At 47.3% G+C, this 18,685-nt stretch overlaps 1 protein-coding gene across 12 annotated transcripts in view; it reads right to left on the reverse strand.

The window, feature by feature from the left end:
• The window catches only part of DGLUCY (D-glutamate cyclase), a 77,221-nt gene that overhangs the window by 10,317 nt on the left and 48,219 nt on the right, over positions 1 to 18,685 (reverse strand). For 11 of the 12 annotated variants that reach the window (XM_036991812.2, XM_036991810.2, XM_036991808.2 and 8 more), the window contains 4 exons: positions 15,890 to 16,150; positions 10,596 to 10,695; positions 7,619 to 7,767; positions 2,746 to 2,865 (listed from right to left, as the gene is read on the reverse strand). In XM_036991812.2, coding sequence (XP_036847707.2) covers positions 2,746 to 2,865; positions 7,619 to 7,767; positions 10,596 to 10,695; positions 15,890 to 16,150 — 630 coding nt within the window. The remainder of the gene's footprint in view (positions 1 to 2,745; positions 2,866 to 7,618; positions 7,768 to 10,595; positions 10,696 to 15,889; positions 16,151 to 18,685) is intronic. The other variant, XM_036991809.2, reaches the window with a different exon arrangement.

The raw sequence follows: 18,685 nt of genomic DNA on the forward strand, positions 1-18,685 counted from the left end.
GTTGAGTTTTAAGGGTTCTTTATGTATTTTGGAAAGCAGTTCTTTATCAAATATGCCTTTTGCAAATGTTTTCTTCCATTCACCAATGCATTCTCTTTACACATTATTTCTCAGAGCAAAGGTTCTTAATTTTAAGAAGTCCAAGTTACCAATTCTTAGTTTCATGGATTACACCTTTGGTGGTGTATCTAAAAAGGTACCACCATACCAAAGATCTAGGTTTTCTCCTATGCTGTCTTCTAAGAGTTTTATAGTTTTGCATTTGACATTTAGGTCTGTGATCCTTTTTGAGTTAATTTTTGTGAAGGGTGTAAGGTCTGTGTCTAGATTCATTTTTGGGGGTTTTTTTTGGATGTGGATGTTGTTGGGAGCATATACATTAAGAATTTTTACATCTTATTGGAGTATTAGCCCCTTTATCGTTACGTGATGCCCCCTTTAGTCCTCCTGATAACTTCCCTTGTTATCCAGGAGAGCCTGCCGTCAGGGCCACGTTCTGAAGTCTACTGTGTCTGAAATTAATATAGCTACTCCTGCTGTCTTCTGATTAGTGTTAACATGGTATATCTTTCTCCACCCCTTTACTGTTAATTTCTATGTGGTTTTATATTTAAAATAGGTTTCTTGTAGACAACTATAGTTGGGTCTGGCTTTTTTGACTTACTCTGACAATCTGTCTTTTAATCAGGGTATTTAAGCCATTGACATTGAAGGTGATTGATACGGTTGGATTAATACCTACCATATTTGTTATTGTTTTCTATTTCTTGCCCTGTGCTTTTTTCCCATTTTTGTTTTCCATGCTTTTTCTGCCTCTGATGGTTTTAACTGGGCATTTTATATGATTCTATTTTCTCTCACTTCTTAGCATATCAATAATACATTTTTTTAAACTTTTATAAGTGGTTGCCCTAGAGTTTGCGATATACATTGACAAGAACATATAATTGAGTACATTTTTGCAATTATTACTTTGAACAAATTGTTACCTGTTAGATCAGTTAAGACTAAGAAAATCAAAAGGTTTTACTTTACCTTCGTTTATTTATTCTCCAGTGCTTTTCCTTTCTTTGTGTAATTTCTGACCTAAATAAGTTTCCTTCTCTCTGAAGAATTTCTTTCAAGGCAGGTCTACTGGCAACAAATTCCCTTAATTTTTGCTTATCTGAGAAATTCTTGATTTCTTCTTCATTTTTGAAGGATAATTTTGCAGGGTACAGAATTCTAGGTTAGTGGTTTTTCTGTATTAACACTTCAAATAGTTCACTTTACTGTCGTCTTGCTTGTGTGGTTTCAGAGGAGAAGTTGGATGTAATTCTCATCTATTAGTAAGGTGTTTTTAAGCTCTGGCTTCTTTCCAGATTTTTTTCTTTATTTTGATATTTTGAAGTTTGAATATGGTATGTCTGGGTGTGGTTTTTTGGCATTTATCCTGCTCAGGATTCTTTAAGCTTCCTGCATCTATGGTTTAGTGTCTGACATTAATCTGGGAGAAAATCTCAGTCATTATTGCTTCAAATATTGCTTCTATTCCTTTCTCTCTTCTCCCTCCGGTGTTCCTATTACATATATGTTACACCTTTGTTATTGCACTGCAATTTTTGGATATTTTGTTCTATTTCTTTTAGTATTTTTTCTGTTGGATTTTTAACTTCGGAAGTTTCTAGAATCATATATTCAAGGTCAGAGATTCTTTGCTTGTCTCTAGTCTACTAATGAACCCAACCAAAGGCATTCTTCATTTCTATTACAGTGTTTTTGATCTCTAACATTTTTTTATTCTTTCTTAGAATTTCCATTTCTCTGCTTACATTGCCTATCTACTGTTGGGTATTTCTCTTTTCCCAGGTAGGTTCTGATAAAATAGTTTCTGATAAAACCCCTGCAGGCAGGTTAGGTTCTGGAAAAATAGTTTCTCCTGAAGGCAGGCCTTGTTAAGGAGAATAGAATGCTCTGGTATATTTCAAAATGGTTCCTCTCCCCTCTACCTACCTAAAGCATAAAGGGATTTTTCTCTGATATCCACTGTGTGAACTTGATAGAACTGCTAGAGGTAAAATGCACAAAAGCATGGGGTTTCCTATGACTGAGTCCCCCTAGAGTTTTTAACTCTTGACTTGTCCACACTGAGCCTTTAGCAATGCACCAGTTACAGTTCAGGTTTTCCTACCTGGCACTGGTTCCCACAGGGGTTTCTGCTCATCTCCAGGCTATTGGTGATGAAATGGGAGATTGCTTTTCTCAGGTATCTGTTAACATTCCTGAAACTTGTGGCGCAGTCAAGGGAGGAAGGGTGGGGCCTGGAAGAACCTGGACACAAGAAAGGCCAACCTGTCGAGGAGGCGGCTGCAGGGAGGGGTGGGGCAGCCTGGGGGCAGCAGTAAGGGAGAGGGGAGGTGGGAAGCCTCCTAATAGGCCTTCCCTGACCACTGATCTAAATGCCTGCCCGTCATCTACCTGTAGCTCAGATCACTATTTAGCATGGTCTGGTGTATTTATTTGTTTGGGCTTGTTTTCTCCCAACACGAAAAGAGGAGTTCTGTGGAGCAGGCCCCTTGCTACCCTAACTCCAGTACCCAGAACAATGCCTGCCCCACAGCAAATGTCTGTTGAATGACTGAATGAGAGGCGAGAGGCTGAGAACCAGGTCCCCGTATTGCCCTGGTCCCCTCTAGACTATTCGAGGAGGAGAGGAACTTCTGGCTCCAAGCCAGGTCCCTCCTTCTCCTCGGCCCAAGCACTCACCAGCAATGACAGCAAAATCCGCCTCCACTTCACAGGCGATGACATCCCCATTTCGTATGTGACTCTTCACAGCCTCCTTGACTTTTCCCATCCCAAGTTCATTGCCTCCATCACCGACCCCTGGAGGGAAGGGGAACCAAGACTGGGCACAACGAGGGACGGCTGCGGGGCAGGGCAGTCCCCCATATGTGCCTTCTCTCCTCAGGGATGGGAAAAGGGTTGCTCTGAGCAGATTTTCAGACAACTAGGATATATTGTATTTCTCCTTCAGGTCTCCTAGAAACTTCTCTAGTTAAAAACGAGTGAGGTCAAGAACTCACCAGAGTGTGGCCGGGACCCTACTGGGGCACGTTCTTTAGTCACAGACAGAGCAGGCTCTGTGCTGATGGTGCGAGGCCACAAGAGATGTGGGTCTAGAGACACTCAGCACTTCCTCTCCTGTTAAGTGACTCCTGCTCAGCAAGGGACCATAAGGCCCTGAGCCCCATTAGTGTGACCAGACTCATTCCATTGCAGAAGGGAACTGGTATAGATTGTTAAAGTCAAATCTGTAGTTTTCTTTAAAGGCTTCTGTCTAAGGAATGTGAAATGTATGTGTGCCAGTTAATTTTAACCAATACCAGAGGCGTGCGTGGTTAATATCGGAGTAGCCTAATCAGGAATAGACACCCCAGAAGTATTTGATTAGCATTTGGAGACTACAGTCTAAAGGCCAAGCTGATAATAGGCATCAGAGGGTTTGTTAATTAGCGTAATAAATGCTAGAATAAATATATGTTAAAAATTAACTAATTCAGTGGTGAAATGAATGATGTTCAGGATAGCTGGCTAAAAATAATTAACAGACACTTCCACCCTTGTAGGAACAAGATGAAAAAAATAACAAGCCTTATAACCTGTACCCTTTGAGGTGGTGCTCTAGGAACACCCTTTGGCCCTGTGTCCAGGCACTTCTGGGGAATTCTGTAGACTAGAAGTCAGCTGGATCTGCCTCTAGAAGTTGGTTGCTGTGACCTCAAGGTAACTAGGGCCTCAAGGACAGAGGACCAGGCTTCCCACGCCTACAGGACAGTAGTACAACTGTTTTCGTGTCTGTTTCTACAAAGGCATAGAACATGGGGCAGGATTCCATCAGAGGTGAGCATTCATTGTGAGATGGGGAGAGAGGAACCTGAGCTGACCCACCTCGAGCATTTAGACTCTCACCTAAAGAATCAGGCAATCCCTTGTACTGTTCACCATGTAACTTATTCACTATGTAAGAATTTGTTCTCCATGTAAGAACTTGTTCGTTATGCTTCAGAAGATTGGAGACTGACGAAAATTAGGCTTGGGTGGATTAATGATTATACATTGAACATTGAGTCCCCTATACAGAATTTTATTGTTGTTAACAACCATTTGAACAATAAATAGGAGAGATGTCCTCACAAAAAAAAAAAAAAAAAGTACACACTTCCAATTGTAAAATAAATAAGTAACCGGGATGTAATGTATAGCATAAGGAATATAGTCAAAATATTGTAACAACTCGGTATGGTGATAGCTGGTACCTAGAATTATCATGTATATAAATGTTCAATCACAGTGTTGTACACCTGAAACTAATGTAATACTGTGTGTCAACTACCCTTCAATAAAAAATAATTATTTAAAAAAAAAAAAGGAAAAGAATCAGGCAATCGTGAATGACCAAATGCCTTAGATCCACACCCTGAGGATTTTTCTCAGAACAGTTTTCTAGATCCATGACAGCCCATTGAAGGAACAGAAATGAACAACTCCTTGCATATCAAATGGTATTGTTAACAAAGAAACAAGCCTAAATGGAGTCGTTTGCTCCCTTCAAGCTGACTTAATTACAATTTTAACCCATTCTAGGAATGTGACGTTTTAACAGTCAATCAGGAATTTTCTGCACAGCACGAATAAGGTAATCTGTCCTGTGGGCCCTCTCCATCCCCTCCTGCCAGAAGATGAAGAAATCTGCATGGTAAAGCACCCACGGTTTCCCCTCTAAGGGGAGGTAACCTTGCTTGAATCTCCTTTTTAACTTTTGCTAATAACTATTTGCTCCACCTCCTTCCTATGAAAACCTTCCATTTTGTACGACTCCTCAAAGCATCTCTCTACTTGCTAGATGGGATGCTGTCTGATACCTGAATCACTTAATAAAGCCAATTAGATTTCAAATTTACTCAGTTGAATTTTTTTCCCCACAATATTTTGTCTATTTTGTCTCTGCTCTTTAGCACTTCATGAGTTTCACTGTGTTCCCTCCTCTGGTCAGTCCTGTCTGTGGCCTTGCTTTCTTGACGGAACTTGCAGAGTCTCTGAGAGGGGGGCAGTACCTGCATGGCAGGTGGGAGGGGGGTGTCTTAATTCTCAATTGAATGCAGTATCCATGACAAGGCAGCTGCCCATGGAAACTGAGGAGTAAGGGAGTTGCTGGAGCACAGGGGAGAAAGGAATATTCAGGGGGCATCCCTGATGGGGCTGAGGGAGCCTAGAGGGGCTTGGCTTCCTGAGACCAAGAGAAGGGTCCAGGGGTCCGCAGAGAGGGCAGTTTGAAGGCACAAACAGAGGGCTCCAGTTACTTCCTTTGGGATCTTGGGGTCACCACTGGGGGGATCAGCACAGATCAGGGGTCCACCTGTTGCCAGGCAGCTGCATCTGGGGAGGTCTTTCCCTGCATACCAGGCAAAACCTCAACCTGGAGGGGAGAGAGTTCTTGACTCTGAAAGAGAAAGAATTATCAAGCAGGTCAGACAAGGAAGGAATTCATTAAAGTGAGAGCAGGAGGGGATGGCAGCAGCTGTACAGGGAGCAGGGAACAAGGGAGAATAGAGGGAGGAGAGGGAAGCTCATTGAAATCCTGCTCAGCATAGGGCAGGTCCCTGGCCAACTCCTAAAGCCAGGGTCACCTGGCATCCAGTGTCCACTTGAATCTGCATGGCATGGGGACTAAGCCCCTCCCACCGCAGGATTTGGGGGAGCCACAGAGCACTGGATGGAGTGAGATTGTGTTCTGAGAACTTCCCAAAGGCAGAGAAAGGGATTTTCAGACAGGCTACTAAAGAGCGTGATCGTACAGCTGCAGTCCTGTCCGGGTCACCCAGGCAACAGGAACTTGCAGGTCCACATCAGAGATCTCAGTAGCCCCTCCCTACTTGCCTGAAGTAGAACAGAGAGAGAAAAAACTAGGGCTGAAGTCTACAAAATAGAATGAAATGGCAAAGTAGCAAAGATGCTCACCACTGGAGGAGTGCAGAGACAAAACACAGCAAATTGAGCAGTAAAAGTCCTTATTTAAGGCAAAAAGTACACGCTCGAAAAAAGGGGAGTGTGGACAACCTCAGAGCAGAGGCACAAAGGGCTTAGGATTCTGTCTTTTAAGGCTTTCAAGAATGGAACAAAGGGCAAATGTCTGGTGAGAGACATTGTATCACTATCTACAGTCAGTCCTCTAGATAATTCTGTAAGATAAACTTAACACGAGGAATTTATTGATCCTGTTCTTCTCCAAGATAGTGGTTTCCCTCAAGCTCTGGGAACATACCAGTGAGGACTGCTTGCCTTGCCTTAAGACTGGGTGGGTTGATGGCTGATTACCAAAGAATATATTAGGAACCTTAACTTCCTAATTCCCTGGTTTTTTAAATGGAATCTTAGCCTTAAAATGGAGTCCCTCCTGTTCTTACTATACTGTTTATATCTTAGCATTTTCCATCATAGGCAGGGAGAGTTAACCATGATGCTTGTCCCCTGTCCCTGTCCTGCTTCACATCCACTGGGGGAAGTGTGGTGGGCTAGCAGCTCCTTTGGACCCTGACTGCCCCTTTGGACTCAGAGATCCATCCCTTCTCCGTGCTGGGAATGCCTCCCCCCAGGCCTTAGACCCTCTGTGGCTGCCCAGCCCAGAGAGACAGGAAGTATGAGCCAACTGTGTTTGTACCACACCCAGGGCCTCTTCTGGGAAAACACCAGGGAAATTTGCAGAAATTTTCTACTCAGCCCGGAAGACTTTCATTGTCCCATCAAAACCTCAAAAGTCAAAGGCAACTAATGAATCTGGGAAACACTCTGACGTGTTTGACTGGGGAGAATAAATAAACAGAATGACAAACAGGCCTTAATTACTCCAGGTCTGATACCTACCCCAGGGGAGGAACACTGGTTCTCCTCGGGAGTTACATCAAACCTTTCAGGAATTCATGAGGTAATATGACTCCGATGAAAAGCATCTCATTTGGGGTAGAGTCCCAAGAGTGCACTCTATTCCTAATTCAATCAGCAACACTGACTAGCTAGGTAACCTCAAGAAACCTCCCTAGGCCTCATTTTTGAACACTCTTACCTGCCTTACCCACCTCACAGAGTTGTAAAGAGGCTTAAACCATATGAGGGATGTTTCACCACCTCTTTGAAAACTATACAATTCTGTACAAACACAAATGAGCACATTATGTTGTTATTAGCAATCAAAACTTTGCCCTAATCATCTATCTAACATATATTTAGAAACTGATATGCTTCATAAGATGATACATAGTATACGTGATACATCTGTCCTGTATGACCAAAATAATATGCCATACCTTGATTATATTGCTGTTAGTTTTTAGCTTTGATATTTCAGACTTGGGCAAATAGAATTGCCTGATTAAGTGTCATTTCCGTTTCTTACTTGTGGGAACGTAGGGTTTCTAAATGACTGTATTTGTTGTCTATACTGACCATGACAAACAAAGGCCATCTCTGGAGTGGAAAATGATGTCCCCATGTAACTCTTCCCTGTCGTGTTTTTAAGAGTCAATAAAAAGGCATTTAGTGCTAACACATTCTTGTTGAATTCTCAGTGTCCCTTGCTTACCGGTTGATGAGATTCCAGGAATCTTTCGTGCTGCAAGGAAAAGATCATCAATGGGGTCAACCAAGTGCTTGATGTCCACTTTCCTCGCGTTGTAGTAGTTGCCATCAGCGGCCCTTCCTGCACGCTCTATCGCCACCAGATGGTCGAATCTGCAAGCAAGCGAGGGCACAGAGTCCTTACGGAGAGTGTGGTCACCTCGTTGGCTCCCTCCTTTATTCTTTCTTTGATCCTTTCATTCCTATAGAACTTGCCTGAACATCTAGGTGGCAGGGCCTGTGCTGGGGGCTTGCCTATCAGATCATTTCAAGTGAGTGCATCAGAAATGGTAGCAGTTTATTAGAGTCAGAGGCTGTGCATGCAGAAAGGCAGATAGATGGTCAGGGTCACCACAGTGGACACTGCTGGTGCCCCACCTAGTGGGGTGCCAACACCCAAGATTTGAGTGTTGGCTGCGATTGGCCCACCACTGCCATCTTCTAAGATCTTGTTCAGTTTATGGACACAGAACAGACAAAAAAAGAACTGAAACAGAAGACAAACCAGTCGAGCCCAAGACAGAAAGAGATAGAGAGACAGGGCACAGAGAGCATGGCAGTAAGATTGTAGGCTCCAGTTCTGGGTTCTCCTGCTGCTGGTTGGGGGCAGCCACTTCAACTACCTGACCCTCTTCTGCTGCACCTGTCAGAAGACCTGACAGCAGGACCTGTTGTCTCATACAGTGTCAGGAGGGTTAAATGAGAGAATGTGGGAGGGTGCCTAGCAGGGAGCTGCACACCTACTCAGTGCTCAGTGGCTGTGGTTGCTATCATTATTAGGAGGACTATTGTTCTGATCATCCAATTTAAGCATATGAAAATTGCACTTTTAAAAATCTCTCCGAATTCCCCCAGGATGGAATTCTTTAAAGTCTTAACTCTGCTATGGAAAACTGTGTGGCGGTTCCTCAAAAAATTTAAAATAGAATTACCATATGATACAACAATTCCAGTCTGGGTATGTACCCCAAAGAACTGAAAGCTGGGTCTTAAAGAGATATTTGTACATCCATTTCATAGCAGCATTAGTCACCCTAGGCAAAAGGTGGAAGCAACCCAACTGTCTATCAACAATGGACAATATGCAAAATGTGGTATGTCCATATAAGGGACTACTATTCAGCCTAAAAAGGTAGGAAGTCCTGACACATACAACATTTTGCTAAGTGAAATGAGCCAGTCGCAAAGGGACAAACACTTATATGAGGTACTAGAGTCATCAAAATCCTAAAGACAGAAAGTGAAATGGTTGCCAAGAGCTGGGGGGTGGGGGAATAAAGAGTCATTGTTTCATGGGTGCAGTCTTCCAGTTAGGAAAGATAAAAAAGTTCTAGAGATGATGGCAGTGGTGATTACACAACAATGTGAATATACTTAATGCCCTTGAACTACACACTTAAACATGGTTACAATGGCAACATTTATGTTATGCATATTTTACCACAATAAAAAATCTTAACTCTGAATGCTTTCTCTATTCAGATTTTTTAAAAGACAATGTACATGCCTATCATGTCCTATGCTTGTGCCAGAATACGGAGGCGTCACGTGTGAGGATGAGCCAGCCACTGAGTCAGTCTGGGAATGTAAACCTCAGGCTGCGCACCCAGGGCAGAAGAAGGGAGCCCCTGCAGAGCAGAATCAGCAGGAGGAAGGCGCCTGGGCCCTGCATTGCTTCTGGAGCCACATCAGGAATGATGACAATGGCTGTTTAGGACAAGAGCTCCAGTTGGGATCAATATGCCTTCTGATCCACAGGGAGAACACCGTTTCTGGACCTCCCCCTCTGGGAGAACTCAGTTATGTGCCTCTTGAAGGTGGACTGATTTTTTAGGACAGAAGGGCCCATTTAGCTATGGCAGGAAGTAATTCACTCCTGGGAAGAGTCCATGCATCTCCTGCAAAGAGAGCAGCATCCTCTCTCCCCGCAAACCACCTGGCTCACCTCCCTCCGCTCAGCAAACTGCAACACCTATGTTATCTGGCATCAGGGATCCCACCGAAGAGAATTTTCCAGCATCTCCCTGAGGATCCAGAGCTCTGTTTGTATGCCAACTGTTTGGAGAATATAAACATTTCTAACGTGCACCATACGCATTCTTGGAACTTGAAATAGCATATTGGATCCATAAACTTTTCCTTGGTGACTCAGGGTCCTCATTATGAACACCAGATCTGCTATGACCTACCATATAGCTGGGTCCTCTAGGCAGATTAAAGCAGGGTTTTTAAAGTCTAAGTGGACCCTGGTCAGTGGGTCATGAAACAAATTAGTCCAGGCCAGCATCCTCTGAAAAGTAGAAGAGAACACAACAGATGGAAATAGAAAAAACCAGAATACACCGCATATAGCGGGAGTCCGGACTGCCTTTTGAAACTTCCATTTCAGTTGTGTGTGTATGTGTACTGGTTTACAATGCAAAATGTGTTACTGCGGATTGTTGTCAAAACATTTGTGAAACACTGTATTAGAAGCTACAAGATCTGAAATATATTTCTACACGTGATAAAGTATTTTTCAGAATGTGTGATCACAACACACAGTAAGAAATACAAACACAGTTTCACCAGAGTTTTTACCATCCTATGTAAGATACACAATGATATTTCTACTTCATTTTCCCAAGGTGCTCATTACCCCCCATGAAATGATCTAGCTCTCTAATGGGTCATGACCTAGACTGAGAAATTGCTAATTTCTGTTTTCAGACTTTTCTATAGTCTCCCTCTTTCAGGAACACATGCCATTCTCAGGGACCTGCCAGTTCCAGAGCCCCTCTGCGAACCCCCAGACTTGGTTAGTCTGGCCCGTCAGCACCTCTGGGCCCACAGCTCTGTTCTCTCTGGAGGACTGAGGTGCGCAGAAGCTTTGTTGTTAAAGTTAATGGGGTCTGTGTGGGCTTTTCCCCCACCACCCATGTAAGCCAGATGGACACACATACCTCGGTGACTGGGGGTCCCCGTCTTTGCAGAGAAATGCCTCAGCAGCTCCTGCCGGTCCACCTGGGAAAGTTAATAATGGAACTTGTGTCTTCAGGACACCTTGAAAACAGAGGCAAAGGGTGGACACATCAGCCCTACTGCTGCATTTTTGGAATTGATGTTGGCTTTTCAAAAGCTTCCTTGCAAAGTACCCTTACCATTACAGAATAGCAGCTCCCTGTAGAATACTTTGTTAGGTAAGCCAACACCTCACACAGAGATACCTAAGCTTACTTTTAGTCCTGAGTAAACCCCGGGTTTGGCAGTGGTGGGGAGGGTGGGGAGTGACTTTGTGTAGGGATGGAATTGGGCTAGTGTCCCCAGTATGGTGGGCTAGCAAATCTGCATGTAGGTACCCATAATACAATGTGGAAGGAGGTCTGTTTTGGCCTGCTTTCATTGTGAGTGCTGGGGACACATTTAGGTGCCCATGGTGACAGCGAGCCAGCCTTCTGCTAAGCACGTGGCATGCATGCTCTCATTTAATTTTCACAGCAATTGTGTGTGAGAAGCATTATTATTCCCATTTTACAGAGGAGGAAAACTGAGGCCCAGAGATTCTAAACAACTTGGGCAAAGACAAGTATGTAGGTCAGTGTCATGACTCCATGTTCTACCCCTTGTTCACATCCCTCCCCACCCCTGCCTCCCTGCATAGCTTCAGGAAAGTTCAGGAACAATAGAGGAAAGGTCCCAGAGTCTGGGCCTTGAGTTGGGTAATGGTATCAGTCTGGTTTCCAAATGCATTTGACTCTTAAAAATAGCATCTTTTCTAATTACAATAATAACATATGTTATTGTACAACCCTATATATTATATATCAATAGTAGTATAATATGTGTTATGTAGACATGTTATATATAGATATATATGCATATGTATACAATAATATATGTTATTGTAGAATATGTGGAAAACACACACAAATCTCAAAGTAAAGCTGACTTGGTGTTCATTAACCCATCTACCTCCCTGCAGTCTGGGGTAGAATCCTTGCACATTCACTGGCCCAGGACAGTCTTCTCCATGCAGAGTGAGAGACAGCTAACAGCCCAGGATGGGGGGCTTGGACCCAACACTTAGGGTCCCACTGGTTCTGCAGGAGCACCTGCACTGCTCTGTGGCCCAGCAGGGGTGCCAAGGATCAGCCTGGGGGAGCTCTGGCCACCTCCACAATCATCATCAACCCCTCACATAAAGCCAGCCCAAGTAAACATGCAGTCTGCATTAACACCACGTGCTTGTATTATAAACATGGCTTTAGCACAGCTGCTTCTCACCCCAGCTTCACCATGTGGTCACCCAAAGCCACCCCCAGTCAGTTGATGGCACACGTTGAGGGCAGAGGAGCCAGAATCATTGTGAGAGGTCCTAAAGTGTCCCCACGTGGCTGCCTGGGGCATCCCTCCCCAGCCCTGTCCCATGTCAAAGGGGGAAAGACAAGGAGAAGGCATGTGGTCCATCAGGGGGGGATCACTGAGCACATTATGCAAGCTACGGAATGGGAGGGGGTGCGGGTACATCAATCCGGAAGACCCTGTGCCCCTTTGTGCCGTGGGGAGCAGCCTGGTGAAGCAGCGACCAAGCTGAATAGAGCCAAATGACCTGGATGGGAAGCAAGAACTCCCAGCTGTGTGGCCCTGGGCAAGCCAGGGACACTATGAGCTTCCTCTCCTGCAAAATGGGGTAATTTTGCAGTACCCATCCCAGGACTGCTGTGGGCGCAATGATGTGATGTGTGCCGAGCTCTGAGCTGCAGGCCTGGCCCACAGTAGGTGCTTCATAAAGGCTAGTGATTTCTTACTGCCTTGAAATTGGATGGTGGACACAGGCTGTTAGCAAGAAGTGGTACCAGGCAGGGGACATAACGTATCCGCAGTTGGGCACAGGGAGGAAGAGCCTCTGAAAAGGAAGGCAGGGCAAGATGGGCCCCGAGCTACAAAGAACCAGTTCATCAGTGTGGTCAACTGATGCTCAGGACAGGGGAGAGATGACTGAGCTGCTGCTTCGGACATTTCCTAGGCTTTGGTTTTAAAATGAACTGAAGTAATTTTCATTAAAAGGCCAAATCATTTTAACTTTCTTCACTCACATGTAACGAAGATTCTGCAAAAGCCCACCCAGCAAACCCCACCCTCTAAGCCGCCGCGTGTGCGGGCCCCGGTGCTCAGCTGGGGCCCAGTGGAGGCCTCTGAGCCGGGCGGCCAGGCAGGCAGGGAGGGCAGGGGGGCTTCTGGGAAAGTGGGCGGCTAAAGATATCCACCATGCCAGCTGTCAGAGGGAAAGGACTGTCAGCCTGTTGGCAGCAGCTGGCAGAGTCGGTGAGGACAACACGCTGCCCCGGGTTGCCTCCTGCCTCGGCCCTGCTCCTTCTTGGTCTTCCTGGCTGGCTCCCCATCTTCTCCTCTGCCTCTCAACATAGAGCACCCCAAGGCACAATCCTGGGGCCTCTTCTCTGTCTCCGTTTAGCCCCTTGGTGATCTCATCCAGTGTCCTGACTTTGAAGGCCATCAATCCGCCAACTGCTGTCCCATTTATCTTCCCAGCCCAGCCTGCTCCCCTGAACTTGGCTCATAGATCTCACTGCCTACTTGACTTCTCCCACTTAACAGGCTCAAACCTGCACTCTTTAAAAGAATTTATAAGAATTGTCATTGTGATAAAATACCTACCATCTTAACCATTCTTAAGTGTACAGCTCCGGCTGTTAGCCCGTGAATGCTGTTGCTTGATCATCCCTACCATCCATCTCCAGAACTTTCACATCTTTCCAAACTGACTGTGCCCATTAAACATTAACTCCCCATTCCCCGAGGCCCCGGCCCCTGGCAGCCACTGTTCTGCTTTCTGGTCCTATGACTTCAATGTCTCTAGTTATCTCTTGTAAGTGGAGTCATGCAGCATTTTTTCCTTTGTGACCGGCTTACTTCACTCGGCATGTCTGCAATCCTGTGTCAGGGTTTCCTTCCTTTTTAAGGCTGGTAGTCCGTCGTTTGCACGCGTCACATTGCTTATCCGTTCATCCGTTGACAACACTCAGGGTGCCTCCACTTGTGCCTTGTATGTTATGAACATGGTGTACGGATACCTCCTGGAGACCCTACCTTCCCTTCTCCTGGGTGAACAGCAGAGGTGGGACCGCTGGATCTTCCGGGGTTTCTCTTTTAGTTTAGGAGGAGCTGCTGTGCCATTTCCACAGTGGCTGGCCATTTCCCGTCCCCACCAGCAGTGTCCTCCCCGTGACGGCAGCTCCACCCTCTCAGTCATGCTGCCAAAAGGCTCAGAGCGCCACAGGCCTTTTGCCTCCACCCGCACCCACCCGTCTTGGGAACCGTGGCTCTGCCTGCACGATGCAGGCAGGTGTGGTCACCTCTCTCAACCACCACCCGTGCCATTTGGGGGCCCCCAAAACCAGTATCTGAGCCAAAACTGGGGTCGGGTGACTTCTCTGGGAGATGATCCCAGGTGGCAGGGGGGTGGGGGCAGGGAAGGTGGGAACGGGGAGGAGGAGAAGCCAGGAGGAGGGTGCGTGCATGTTCAAGGCCACTGCTCCAGGCAGTGGGGTCTCCGTTCCACAGGGACCCGTGTGTCTCCAAGAAGAGCCCCCCAACCACTAGTTAGCAGGCATAGCCCCCATATTTCCAGGCTGAGTAGTTTGCATAATTTTGGAGAACCCCCACAGGGCATAGGCTTGCGGTGGGGCCTGGTCAGGTCAACGTGACTCAGAGCTCCCAGCCCAGCTGCAGCTGAAACCACACGGGGCCAAAGAGATGTGCTACAGGGCCCCATACGCTGCAGGCCGCCTCGTCCCCCACTGGCCACACCTGGCTGGTCTGCTGCTTCCACCCTGTCCCTACTGCTCCCTGTGTCATCTTTTAAATCCTAAGGCAGAACATAAGTCTTCTCTGCTCAGGGGCCACCCAGGGCTCCCCATCCCACCCAGAATAGAAACCCAACTGCTTATAGTGTCTCTTGAGGCCCTTCCTGGTCTGGGCCCTGTGACCTCTGCCCCCCCCCATCCAGCCTCTGTTCTCCTCATTCACTCCAGGCCAGTCGGCTGGCTGGTTGCCCTTTCTTAAGCTGGCTGGGCCTCCCGGCCACCTCATGGGCTCTGCCCTGGCCATCTTAACAGCCTGGGACTCTCTCCTTCATCAGCTTCAAGTCTTGGCTCAAAGGGCACCTCCCCCAGGAGGCCCTCCCTGACCATCTCATTTAGAATAGCACCCTCCACCTGGCCCGTCACTCCCACCCCCACCCCCATCCTCCCCACCTTCTACTACACTGTTTATAACCTTTTATTTTATTTAACCTGTTGTTTAAGGTCTGCCGACTTCCACTAGAACACACTCTCCTTGAGGGCAGGAGGTTGTCAGTGTTTGTTGTTCATCCATGGATCTCAAGAGCCTAAAATAGTGCCTGGCACATGGCAGGTACTCAACACACATTTGTTGCATGAAATGGACTCTGTGTGTTCAGACACAGCCTTCTGACACTTCCAATGTAATAATGGGTGCTTTAAGTTACCCCTTACTGGGGTTGAAGCCCTAAAGAAAGCTACTTCTCTGAAGACTGCATTTTGAGGAACACAGAGAGACAGGCAGTAGGAAGCAGTCAGTTGCCAGGCTCCCAGCTCATGGCTGAACAGCAGCTGCAGAGGAGACATGAGGGGCAGCAGCTCATGCTGCACCTGAGACCCACCTTGGTACACAGCCAGCAGCCTCGAGGCCCCACACCAGTAACACTTGCAGCTCTAATGCCTACCTGGGCACCTGGGAAGCTGGGCAGCATGGGGCAACCCTGACCATTTGGGCCTGTGGGACACTGGTGTCTGAGCCTCTCGTTCACTCCGTTCTCAACTATCCCACCCCCAACTCTGGGGCTCAGGGCTGTCCTGGGTTGCTGAGAGTTCTCGGCAAGCCGCCCTGCCTCTCATAGGGAGGGCAGCAGGTGCACAGCGGGATGGAAGGCTCTGGAGCCTGGTGGCCCTGTGCTCCCACTGTAGCTCACCATTGCCTCTGGGGGAAATCACCTCTAGGAGCCTCAGTCTCTTCATCTATAAGAGGGGGATAATGCTGAGTTGTCTGGGCTTTAAGGAAAAACCAAGAATTGTCTGGGCTTTAAGGAAAATGCCCCATGTCAGGTGCGCAGCACTGTGCCTGGGGGCCCTGTGGCAGTCCCGCAAACACTGATTCCCTCCACCCTCCTCCCACAAAGGCCATTTAGGGAAACCGACTGCCCCCATCTGCTGCTCACCGTGCTCAACAGCCTCTTTGACAAGCTTCTTGAACAAACCCAAGGCTCTCTGGTCAACCATCACGGAGACCCCCTTCCCTAAGGCCTGCAGGAAGGCAGCCAGAGCAATGGCCCCCGGGGGACCATCTGTCTCTTCCGGAGGCTCTCGGGTGAAGTGCGTGGGAAACCCAGTGGTGATAAGAACTGAGCGGGCATGGGACAGAGACAGGGAGGCCCGCAGCAGGTCATCTTCACAGAGCAGGTACCCAATTCCCCGACTGCCTGAAATTACAAAAAGGTAGAGTAAAATAATAAAAAAATGTAACTGAGTTTCTACTTACACAAACAATAATTTGGTTGTCTGTTTCAGAAGTTTACGTGAGGGCTATGGCAGACTGCTGATTGCTCACCAGAAGGCATTCCCCCCCATCCCGCCCCCAGCAGGAGAGCTGGGTAAATGGCTCACCAGCCTCCCTGTTCACTTAGGTGTGGCTACAACAGTGGCTTCTCTCCAAGGAACGTGAGTGGAGGTGAGGTGCATACATGCACCACATCGTCCCGGCCTGGCCACGCGCCTCCCGGGAGGGGCTGGGATGTTGACAACTAGCGCCCCCTGGGGGTCACGGCGTGTGATGGCACAGCTCCTGGGTCCCGGGGTGGCTGGGCGAGGAGATCCCACCTGCTGCTGAACTAGCTCACTCCCCTGGGAAGACCTGCCCTGGGCTGTTGCACTAGAGAGGCACACACTTCTGCTGTATTTGAGCAAAGCAGCTTGGGGTTTATTTGTCATATCAGGTTAGCAAAGTCTAATACAGGGACCCAAGGAGAAGGAAGGGAAAGGAAATAGTACTGCCTTCGTTGGGGATTCCCCAAAAGAAGCCCGTGAGACTAAGACAAATACAGAGATGCAGGGACTTCAGTGGGAAGTGAGTCCAAGAGACAAGTCAGCAGCCAAGGAAGTGAGACATTAGTCCCGCTGGAGGCCCTCTGAGGAGCCGCGTGGCACACAGCTCGGCAATGTCCGCCAGAGGACAGGGACACTGCCATGTATGCACCAGCCCCTGCCCCGCTGGGTGCAGATGCCTCTGGTGGAGGGTCTGGGGGTCCAAGAACACTCTCAGGTGGAGGAGCAGAGCAACCTGAGCCTAAGGGGAGCTGTCATGCTGGGGAACCACCTACAGCTGCCGGGGAGCTCAGGGCATGGATGGGCACCAGCAGCATCCACGAGGATGTCCACCAGCGGCTGCTGCACTCGTCCCTACTGGGCAGCACAGCTTCCCAGCGCTCATCACATATCATTGGTCCTTTGTCCACCCTCAGGTGACCTCAGAACCTGTCTGTGCCCTGGGAAGGCAGGATGGGACTCAGAACTTCCACCCCAGCTGTGGCTGAAATGAGAGGGGGCCTAAGAGACAGGAGAGGATGTCAGCTTGCATTTGAGGTGCCTGGAGAACATGAAGGACACAGGGCTTGTTATGGAGGAACAGTTCCAGATGTAGAATCTAGTGGGCGGCCCATTGGAGTCGTGTGGCCAAATGAGTTGTTAATAATGGTGAATTGTGATGGGATTCTGGCAATTTCTATTGTGTCTTACTTCCATATGTTTTCTGATGCTTCTACAGTGGGCACAAGTTACTGCTGATAAATGGGGAGAGGAATAACAACATCTTAAAAGAAAAATGGGGAGGTAACCCTTGGTGAGCACCAAAAGATGGAGGAGGGGAGAGAGAATTTTGTCAACTTTAAAGCAGGCTGTGCATTTATGATGATTTTATTACCAGGGAAAACACCATTACTACACACCTTGTATTCCTTCCTAATTCCAGGCATCTCAAATGCAAGCCAATGTCCTCTCAAAAATGACTGAGTGAGTGGCTCTATTATTATGCACAGTGAGTAATGCTCAGTACATGGTCATGAATCTTATAGCTATTTATTTAATATAGTAGGAATTAGAGCATCCGCTGTTCTTGAGGGTCTTTAAGGATGCTCCTTCACAGACAATATTGGCACATTCAGACAGTCATAAATCTGCTTCTCCCCCAAGCCCCATGCTTCAAGTCTTGAGAGTCCGTACAAGGACTGAAGGTGGGTGTTGACAACTTTTCGGATCATTTTTATGAAGCAATGGGTGAACCATGTGTGCAGTAAATTTACTTCCCAGTTACCTTCTTATCTGAGCTAATGGCACAATTAATAATTCATCTTCTCTCATGACCCTTGTGCTGAGTGGGAGAGCTGTCAGCCTGGGTAAGAATCTTTGTGAAGGAGAAAGTATTGCAGAAATTTTTTAAAAATCCACCTATGTAAGAGACTGTATGTATACTTACTTATGAGCATATGTATATGTCCTAAGAGGTGCATGCATCTGTGGGGAGCACAGATCCAAACTTTACTGTCTGTTGGTAAAAGAAACCATATTCTATGCAGAATAAATGAGTGAATGAACAAACAACCTACCAGACGAATAAATGAGCAAAAAGCTACGCCCTGTGGTTTCAAGGGAAGTTTTGTTACTGCAGAACTCCTGTAACTGGGGGGCACCTTTGCTCCCAGGCTCAGGGGAGAGATCAGACATTTTTAAGGGTGGTCTGCACGGTCATACTCTTGGCATGGTGTTTGCCGACACAAAAGGGCACCAGGCTTTCGGCTCTATGGCCCTGCCCGGTGCTGCTCTCTGCACTGATAATCAGCCCTGCCTGGGTCCTGGAAGTCTGGCCCAGAGGACTGACCTCCCCAGGGTGGCCTCTCCCCTCAGCTCTCCATGGGGCCCCACCACCATCATTCCAGGCATCTGCTTGGGAAGTAGGTGTCAGA

Source organism: Manis javanica, chromosome 8 (assembly GCF_040802235.1).
Source record: "Manis javanica isolate MJ-LG chromosome 8, MJ_LKY, whole genome shotgun sequence".
NCBI classification, from domain to species: Eukaryota; Metazoa; Chordata; class Mammalia; order Pholidota; family Manidae; genus Manis; species Manis javanica.